At 37.3% G+C, this 9788-nt stretch overlaps 3 protein-coding genes across 10 annotated transcripts in view; 2 read left to right on the top strand and 1 right to left on the bottom strand.

The window, feature by feature from the left end:
* LOC113214571 (transcription elongation factor 1 homolog) overlaps window positions 1–2095 on the top strand; it is a 3610-nt gene extending 1515 nt beyond the window's left edge. Inside the window, exons 1-4 of one of the 4 annotated variants that reach the window (XM_026433992.2) lie at window positions 20–416; window positions 565–805; window positions 1478–1597; window positions 1692–1721. In XM_026433992.2, the coding sequence (XP_026289777.1) occupies window positions 186–416; window positions 565–804 (471 nt within the window). In that variant the 5' untranslated portion in view covers window positions 20–185 and the 3' untranslated portion in view covers window position 805; window positions 1478–1597; window positions 1692–1721. Of the gene's footprint in view, window positions 1–19; window positions 417–564; window positions 806–993; window positions 1161–1477; window positions 1598–1691 lie in introns of those variants that run through there. The other 3 variants (XM_026433994.2, XM_026433993.2, XM_052268838.1) reach the window with 3 other exon arrangements.
* On the bottom strand, window positions 2094–7396 carry LOC113214568 (DNA mismatch repair protein Msh3). The gene is made up of 16 exons (XM_026433982.2): window positions 6757–7396; window positions 5854–6454; window positions 5646–5771; window positions 5459–5574; window positions 5228–5382; window positions 4937–5143; window positions 4523–4844; window positions 4257–4444; window positions 3942–4175; window positions 3628–3852; window positions 3430–3547; window positions 3186–3343; window positions 2903–3089; window positions 2711–2822; window positions 2466–2625; window positions 2094–2376 (listed from the first exon to the last, which is right to left on the bottom strand). Exons 1-16 carry the CDS (start codon window positions 6907–6909, stop codon window positions 2328–2330), a joined length of 3111 nt encoding a protein of 1036 aa, XP_026289767.1. The 5' UTR covers window positions 6910–7396; the 3' UTR covers window positions 2094–2327.
* A 111-nt stretch (window positions 7397–7507) lies between these two features.
* Window positions 7508–9788, top strand: part of LOC113214570 (syntaxin-1A) — a 41036-nt gene continuing 38755 nt past the window's right edge. For all 5 annotated transcript variants that reach the window (XR_008011292.1, XM_026433989.2, XM_026433990.2 and 2 more), the window contains exons 1-3: window positions 7508–7724; window positions 8633–8722; window positions 8853–8952. Coding sequence is in view for 4 of the 5 variants with exons in the window: in XM_026433989.2 (XP_026289774.1) it covers window positions 7692–7724; window positions 8633–8722; window positions 8853–8952 (223 nt within the window). In the remaining variant the exon portion in view is untranslated. The remainder of the gene's footprint in view (window positions 7725–8632; window positions 8723–8852; window positions 8953–9788) is intronic.

Below are 9788 nucleotides of genomic sequence, written 5' to 3'. Positions count from 1 at the left end.
TCACGCTTCTTCGCAGATCCGTTTGTCAACACAAAATAACATGTAACATGTCCTGATGTCCTATTACTGTGTTTGTATATGTATTTCTAGTTTCGACTCTGCCTTTGACCGGGCATGTGCTGAGTATCCGTGAAGGGTGATTGCCTTAAAGAGAGATCTAGACAATCCAATCCTCCCTAAACACGATGGAAAAAAATTCTGCTGAAACTGACAGCGACTCAGATTCCCTTAACCATGAAGAACTAATGAAGCTGACCAACTCTACTTTGACAGAGCTTCTACCAAAGGATGTACTTTTGCGAGATCTGCCAAGTGAAGTCACTTTGGAAGAGGTGAATGCACAAATAGCTCTGCAATTTGGTCGGTCCATGACAGTTTATGTTCTTCGTGGTGATGGAGAGGAACTTCCAATAGTTGTAAGTGCTTGTATCAATTCTTCTTTTCTGTACTTTATTTTATTGTGACTTCAACTTTGTCCTTTTTTTCTCTGTGTGTCGCACTGTTCACTCCCAAAATTATCTTGAAACTGTCTGGTATCTGTTTTATTTGGGTTACCTTTTTCAGGTACCCCAAGGAACAGCTACAGTTTTGGATCTCAAGCAAGCTCTTAGACGGTTTCTTTCATTGAGGTTGATGCGTCAGAAGAACAATGTGAAGTTGAGTTGGCGGTATATTTGGCGCTCTCATTGGCTTTCATTTGAGGGTCAACCTCTCAAAGAAGATGGAAAACCTTTGTCATATTACAACATTCAGAATAGATGTAGAGTAACATTCGTTAAAAAGTTACGAGAGAGAAGAAAGTGAAGTAAGCTAATTCATGGTTCCATATCACTTCCAAAATCTCTAAAAAGCTCTCCATTTTAAACTTTATGTTGAATTAAAATTTTAAAGTTTTAGATGTTTTGAATCAATGGTATTCCTCACCTCTGTTTGCCCACCCCATTTGTAATTTGGCGCTGCGTTTCGTTCCGCGAGTCAATTGTTATAGCGCGGGAAAGGGGGGGGGGGGGGACGGGGGAGAGGTTCCGGTAAAAGCGCACATCAAAGCAAAGCAAAGCCTACAAAAACTTGAACAGAATTTATCCGCCGCATTTAAATAGTGTCCAGGAGGTATAGATCTGCCCATTTCTTGATTGGTTCAGTTCCGGTCAATACTTACAGTAAGTTTTATGTACATGTTGATCATCCCAGTATCGTTTTAGAATTTCGAAGTATTTAAACTTAACTCAACGTGAGGTTATGGAAATTGAACCCTCTCTTGACATTGTAGGATTATTTCGTTTGACTGTCTGCTTCTCGACTTTGTACCTTTCAGCTCGAAATCTTACATTTCTATCCTTTGCAGTAATTATCTATTGTTTGTTGTTATTTACTCGTATATTTAATCAAGTGACGTCTACTGTAATATTTTGAACTCCTAGTGATTATCTTGTTGATTAAATAGCTTTATTGTTAATTGTGTTTCTGTTTTCCTCAGCAAAATGGGACGGCGTAAGTCCAAGAGAAAGCCTCCACCCAAGCGCAGAGCAATAGAACCCCTTGACACTCAATTTACCTGTCCATTCTGCAACCACGAAAGATCATGTGAAGTTAAAATGTAAGTGACCACCATAATATGAGATCTGTCATAGCGTTTTTGTCCTGTTCACCTAGCATAATCATTTCTTTTTGTAAATCAAATTTTCTTCCAGGGACAAGGGTCGAAATTCTGGTCGAATAACATGTCGAGTTTGTATGGAAGATTTTCAAACCACTATAAACTTCCTATCTGAGCCAGTGGATGTTTACAATGACTGGATAGATGCTTGTGAAACTGCAAATTGATACCAACACAATTTAACTATTCTGTGATTTGACTCTACACAAACCTACTTTTGCTTGAGCATTAATATTGTGGTCTACTTGATCTCCTTTTCGTAGTTACTGTGTACTCATGCAATATGGATAGAAAATTTGTTTTACTCATGTTACTCAACCCATATACTACTTAAATACATTGAATCCATGTATTGTATTTTGTGGCATATAAGCATGTCCAGGTAACTTTTTTTGTATATACTATTTTATGGCATAAGAAATAAATTATCAAAAAATTCACAGTAATTAATGATTTTAAGAGGCAGGGCAACATCAGTTTAGTTTAACTTGCAAACTTTGTATCATGAACTGAATTTGATGCAAATAATTTCCAGTTCATGATACACAGCTTACAATAATGTGATGTATAATATAAACTCAATCATACAACCAGTGTAATTTTCATGCAAGTGAGTTTGCAGCCATGACAGCTCAAACTTGGTGTTCATCACAATAAGGCTAATGGTGAGTCAATGCTGGTGTTCATTCCACATTGCTGAGAATGAATGCCTTAAATCTCTGAAAAACCATTCCCCATAGGAATTAATTGCCAAATGACAAAGTGAAAAGGTGAAATTGAGAAGTCATATATAAATGATTGTTCATACCTTCGTTGACGAGCCTGTTTCTCCAAATCAGCTGCAATAGTTGCAGCTCTTTGAAGTAAATTCCTGTCCAAATTGGCTAGCCTTGCCACATTAATGCCATAACTGCGGTCAGCTGCACCCTTAGTAACTTCATACAGAAACGTGAGGAACTCAGTTTCATCTGGACAGCAGTGGTAATCAGAAAAAGATTAATAGGTTAATAGTTAAGCTTAGAAAAAAAATGAAGGAAATTTTAGGCACTGTACCCTGATTGTGCAAGACAAATGACATGTGATAATTTGCAGCTTTTTTATCCAGCTCATTTGCTGTGTCCATCACCGAGGGGTAGTGAGTAACAAACAACGAAAGACAGTTAATCTGAAAATTGAATATTAGTTTAACATCTAAATTGTGACAGCAATGACAGGAAATGCAGTTGATTGTGAAAGGGCATATACCTCAATTGCAATGTGGCGTAACGTTGCACATGCAATAGCAGATCCATCACATGACCCTGTTCCTCGACCTAGTTCATCGAGCAGAACAAGAGAGTTTCTAGAAACTTTTTGAAGAATTGCTGCAGTTTCTTCTAACTCAACCATAAGAGTACTCCGACCGTGAAATAATTCATCACGTGCACCCATTCTGTGAAATATTATAATATTGGTAGACCACATAATATATAAAAACAAATGGTACAAACATATTCACAACTATGTTAAATCAAAGAAAGTTATTTACCGCGTGAAAATTGAATCCAACAAAGAAATTTCAGCATACTCAGCAGGTACATATGAACCAATATGTGCTAAAAGAGCAATTAAAGCAACTTGACGGATATAACATGATTTGCCTCCCATATTTGGGCCTGATAAAACCATGCAACATTCCCCAGCACTCTGCAGAGAAAAAGCAGAGAAATAGTTATCATGGAATGCAGCAATGGAATATTCTGAATAACTTCCAGGAAAATAATAAAAATTACATCTAATTGTGTATCATTAGGGACAAACTGTCCAGCACTGGCCAATAATAGAGGAATAACTGGATGTCTTCCTTTCTTTATAATTATTTTGCAGTTGTCGCCTTCCACTATTTTAGGTCTGGCAAAAAGAAAAAAAATTGGATGAAAGATAAACGATGCTATCAAGAAGGTAGCAATAATTTGATAGAGGCAACCTACCTGCAGTACCCCTCTTGTTGAGCAACATGAGCTAATGAAAGAAGGACATCCATGGTAGCAACTTTATTAACGGCCTGCTTATGTCTAAAATACTGTTGACTAAATTCTTGCAGCAAGCCAATCCAGGCTTGATTGCACTCTGTCTTCAACATTTCTCGTAGACATTGGAGCTCCCCAAATAATTTATCAACAGCTGGAGGCCTGTACCTCCCAACTTGCTTTGTGCTGTGTGATGAAATAAGAAACAGAAACATTACTTTTAACAATTGTTAGCAATTAGCAAACAGGCAATAATGCTGCAACACTCCACATACCTACTGATCTTTCTCCAATTTGCTGGAACACATTTAGCATTTGTGTTCTTAACTTCGATAAGATATTCCTGACCAGACACAGAAGTGTACTGAACAGAAAATAAAGAAAGTTTTGAAGCAATTTCAGGTCTTAAGTCATCTAATGCCCCAGTTGTATCTTTAATATCACTCATAAATTTCAAAACATTGGGAAACGCAGAAAAATCTTTCAACAATTTTGTTTTATTTCCCTCCCTAGAACAATGAGGAGGGGTGCATAAATAATTAGAATGCAAGAAAAAATATACAAAACCATTGTTTTCCGAGGGTACTAACTTAGCAGCTGTAACATTGATGTTATCTCTGTATGCCTGGACATCATCAAGCAAAGCAACAGTCTCTTTTATCAATTGGAAGAGGAGTGGACAGTTATTTTCTTGTTCAACAAATGTTGATAGTGACAACAGATCTGATCTCATAGTGCATAAAGCCTCTAGAATGGTGTAGTATTGTATTGGATTACACTAGAAGAGAAAATTAAGATGAGAAAGTAAAGTTTCACAGAATTATTCATCATCAAAGAAATGAAAAAGACAGCATACCTTATTGTGAAGAATTGTTGTCAACCCCTTCTCAATATCGGGTAAATTTGACAATATTCCCTTGAGTTGAGTAAGAATTTCATGATCAGTTTGAAGCAGCTCAGTCAATTTCTCTTGCCTGTCCTCTAAAACTTCCCTGTTACAAACCGGCTGGGCAATCCATTTATGAAGAAGTCTAGCTCCAAACTTAGTTTTTGTGTGATTGAGAGCCCAAAATAAACTGCCTTCACCACTTCCACAGTCATTAGTAAATAACTGCAGGTTGCGTATGGTAGAAGAATCCAAATGAAGAAAGCCTTTGCCTGATGGTAATGCTTGGAGACTTGAGTTAAAACATAGCATGGGAGACAAATATCAGCAATTGTCCACTTTAGAATCATAGTTTATGAAAATAATGGAAATAAAAGAACTTACCAGTCTGGTCTAATAGCCCGGTGTAAACCAAATTCTTCCAAATGCTGCTGTATAGCTGCTAAACAAGCCAATACAGGAGAAGGTAAATCAGTTAGTCCTTCAAGAGCTCCTGCTTCATAGTTGCCCTTAGCAAAATAGCTGGTTACTCGTGTTAAAGCACTTGTAGTTTCAAACCATTCCAATGGTAGTTTTTCAATTCGTGCTTGGCTATAGAATAGTAATATTCAATATTACAAACTGAAAAAATTAAAAGAAATAATGTTGCTTTTCATAACAATGTGTTGATCTCACCTGTGGTTAAGCAGTCTCTCAGTATCTTTAGATACAGCAGGAGGGCACAATATTTCTGCAGGATTTATCATTTGAAGGCGCTTGTGTAGTTCTTCACGGCCACTGTTGTCGGAAAATTGTTCATATGTGCACTCTCCTGTGGATGGATTGATGGCCTGCAAAGATAATTTAACTCTTTTAGGAAGTCTACAAATAACATTTTAGTAACCTAATAAGTTTCAATGAACAAACCACAAATATAATGTTGGTTGTTTTGGCATCTTGATGAGTTTCATTAAGACAGAATATGTGCCCAGCACTTAAAACCCCATCCAAGAGCAAATTTTGTTGATCAATTGAGTCCACATGTAAAGAACAGTCAAGGATTGTACAATTGTAAAGTGTAAAAGAAAACAAGGAAATCGTTTATAAAGGATATCTTCGCCTATAAGAGTAGCACGAGTGAAGAGGTTTTCCAATTTACGAGTAAATGGGGCATTTTTGTTGTCACTCATAGCTTTAAGGGCAGCAGTCTCACTTTGTTTAACAATGCCAACTTTATGTCCTGAAATATTTATAGATTATAAAAAGCTAGTCCTCAGAATATAAGAAAGACTACTCAGTGATGAAAAGATTTTAAAACAAACCTTTTTCAACAAGACGAGCTACATGTGCATGTAAGCGATGCACAGGAATACTTGCAGTCATAAAATTATGATCCATATGAGCGTATATATTGAGCTCTTGAGCTGCAATTTCAGCATCATTTCCAAAAAACCTATATTTGTACCCACATTCAATGAAAAGAAGGATGCCAGGATGCTGCTTCCAAAGGTCCATTACTTGCTGTTCTAAGGGAGTATACTTGACCTTTCCCGTTTTACCTTGGCATACCACATTTTGAGAAGAACGTTTTCCTTGAGAATTGGATCTAAATGCATCAAACTTAATGTTTGATGATACAACCGTATCAGGGTCATCTTCATTTTCACTATCATCATCTGGTTTTGTTCTACCACCATTACAGGCAGATGAGGTTTTAGGAATATTTTTAGCTGGTCTCAGATTACTTTGGATTGTTTCATTGTCTTCATAAGATTTTGATGAAGTTGAAAAGCTTTGAAGTTTTGATAAAGCACTATCCGATAATTTTACTGGTACTTTTTCAAGTGTTAATGCACATGACTCGTCTTGTAATTTTTGACGCTTGGGCTGACTTGAAGATTGTGATGATTCTGAATCCTCTTTCTGAAATCAGTGTGTCATCAATTACAACAAAGTTGGAACACTTATTGATGTTACAGATTAAATTCCATTATTCCAAGAAAATAGAGTGAAAGCATTAATTAAGGGGAGAGTTTTGCTGTAAATTTTGAGCCACTTTATCCATGACGACCAAGATTGTTGGATTTGTTTTTTACCTAAAAATCCAATGACAGCACAAGGACACAGGTGATATTTGAAGAACATACCTGGACTTTTATATTCATAAGACATCTTTTTCATTCAGACTATAATAGAAATAAAATCTACAAACAAAGACTTCTTACCTCAGACTGTCCACCCAGAAGGTTAGTGGGTTCTGGTTTTGAACGGAAAAAGCTTGATATTGTTTTCTGAGATATTTTTGGAGTCTTCACGTCGACTGACTGGGCATTGTCCTTGGCTTTTCTTTTTAATCTCCAAAAATTTGGCTTGGACATTTCCCGACAGTTGTCACTTTCTTTGAAAACGGGGGCTAGCCGGTACTACGTATGAATAAAGGTGCGACGGAGACGGAGATAATCATAAGCCCCCTACCTCTGTTGAAGAGTGAGAAGGACAACAAGAGGTGCAACAAAATCACCCGATCCTGTAGTGGCCCACACTTCACTTGCATGCCTGGGTGAATACGCTTTTAGGGTTAAATAAGTGTGAGAGGCATGACCTGAACTGTTGCAAGAATGTTATTTTATGCAACTCCAAATACAAATATTTGTCTCAATTCTTCTGAGAAAATGTTTTGACCCACAGAGAACTTTAATGTAAGAAGTGAGGGAGGCCCTGTCTGTACCGCGAGATGTGTTTGAAACAGTTTGAAAGTGGCGCGCAGCGGGAAAAGCAACTGTCGGGAAGGCGCTGTTTGAAAATTAAACACTCCTGGCATTATCTAGACTTTAAAGAAATGAAATTTTAAAACCTTTCTCTCTCTTTCAGAAGATAATGTGCTGACAAACATTGTTGTTGAGAAGCAGCCATTTTTTTCGTTGAAATTTCTTGGACGCCACGCCCACAAACAGTCGTTTGCGCTCGTATCCAACCCTGTCAAATCCATGACGTCACTAGCGCAGTCGCACAGAAGCAGACAGCACTGCAGAGTGTATCGATTTTTATGATTGTAGTGTCTGTTTCGTTAGTTTTAGTGTCTTTTCATGGGTAATATTGTGAATGGGACGCTTATTTGAGTTTTACCGTGTTAAGTGTGTGTGAATAGCACGGCTGAAAAATGACGAAGGACAGACTAGCGGCGCTCAAAGCGGTAAGAAAACACTAACCGCGATCCTGAGGGCAAGGCCTCGCCATCATTTTCCTACATTAACATGTTTTAAGCAAAGGCCGATCCTTGTTATTTTGGTTAAATGCCAACACTTTTTCTAGACTCCTATCGCGTCCCTACATTTTTCACTTGTCATGACGCTCACTTTACTCTACCCGTGCCTGTTGTCACTTCAAACTGGGTTAGGACTTTTCCGTCGAGGGAGGGGTTTGGAAGTGATGTCATCGCTTGGGAATAAACCGCTTTTAACGAACATCCTGTCACAGATTTATAGTTCTAACATTACTCATTTTACTATCAAAGATTGCCTCTGCATATTTTTCATTGGGTCATGGTATTGCCATTACGAAAGCAGTAAGAATACCCTGCAATTTTTGGACTTGATCACTTCACTTCAGGGTTGTCAAATTGTATTGTCAACAGGCTAAAATGTTGACTCGATTTGCTGTTATAGTTTTCAGACTGCTGCTCGAAACTTGATCCACAAATGCTTAAAGAATTTAATGTTTTATTATTGCAAAATTTCACCTGCAAGTTACTAATCAAAGAGGTTATGTCGTATCCCTTCTTTTTCTAAAGTCGTCATGCTAGTCGTTTGTATGACATTTTGACCATTGGTTCTATATTTTACAGTTTTAAGAAAAGAAATGAAATAAATTTATTCTGATACAGTTTTTTATGTTTTATAAGTAAAAGCAATGTTATACATGTGTACCCACTTTTAAGTAACATGTAGACACTGTCCCATCTCATCCTGTAGGAAAAATTTGTGAACCATGTGCAAATGATGACAAATAATTGGTCCTGGTATTAAGTTTACCTTTCATTTTCTTTTAGTAATGCTAGGTATGTCTTTTATTCCTAATAATTTTGTATCTTTGTTCCATCAGGCGCAAAGCGACGATGATGACATGGGCCCGGATGATGTGGCTGTCACGGTTGAAAGCCGTGATGGCTTCATGGATGAATTCTTCGCTGAGGTATGCTTTCTTTCTTAGTTTCTGTAACGGCCAGTAATTGGTTTCTCAGGCCTTAGCTTGTCATCTTCCATAACATGTTTCTATGTTTTTGCGTGAAACTGACTAATTTCATGCATTTCTTCATTTTTAGGTGGAAGAAATACGGGAAATGATAGACAAGATTCAAGCAAATGTGGAAGAAGTGAAGAAGAAACACTCTGCCATTCTCTCTGCTCCTCAAACAGATGAAAGTAAGTACCTACTAATATCATGGTTTTTTGAAGGCTTTGATGTTTCTTTGTTATGATTCACATTGTAAAAAGTTGGAGGTCTGTTCCTCTTGCTATAGAAATTTATATTTTCTATTTACATCAGAAGTCCATCTGTGTTAAATAATGTTTGTGTTAATATTACAAACTGCAAATGGCATTTTTCTTATTTTTTTTTTTTTTCGGTGAGAAACTTTGTCAAGTCATTTAGTTACCCATGGAAGACATCAAGGAAACCAGAAGTATGTCCTTGTCTATGTCTCTCTTTGTGCAGATTTTATTGTTGCTTGGGAGATGGGGTTCAAAAGCATATCCATAGCCCATCTTGAATGTCCATATCCTCTCCCTCCTTTGTAATCTACGAGTTTCACTCCCGTAATTTTCCATAATTTGGACCCTTATCTTTTTATTTTTTTTGTAAGTTGTATTCAACAATCTTGTTGCGGCATCACTCTCAATCAAAGCTATGAAACCAAGCTTCGATCTTTACACTACTTTTCCTCTTATTTTTTTACTCGTTCTTTACCACCACCTGCACCTACTCAGTGGTAGAAGAACGAGTATTGATCTCAGTGCGATGTCACGCGTAACGCTATTCATGCTCGGAGTACAGAATATGTACACTTATGATACTTGTACCATTCGAAACTGGGAATGTTGTAGGCGTGACCAACAATGGACCTTTTTTCAAGTTTGACACTACTTTTTTGAGAACTCTTAACAAAATTCGCCGGTTTTCGTTCTAAGTCCGATAGACCCGTGCCGCACAACGAATCTTCATCTTGGAACACGAAGCGCATACAGACATGACAATACTA

Source organism: Frankliniella occidentalis, unplaced genomic scaffold, assembly GCF_000697945.3.
Source record: "Frankliniella occidentalis isolate FOCC.00 unplaced genomic scaffold, Focc_3.1 Scaffold78, whole genome shotgun sequence".
NCBI lineage: Eukaryota > Metazoa > Arthropoda > Insecta > Thysanoptera > Thripidae > Frankliniella > Frankliniella occidentalis.
Note: the sequence above shows the minus strand (reverse complement) of the source record. Positions and strands in the feature narration are given on the sequence as shown.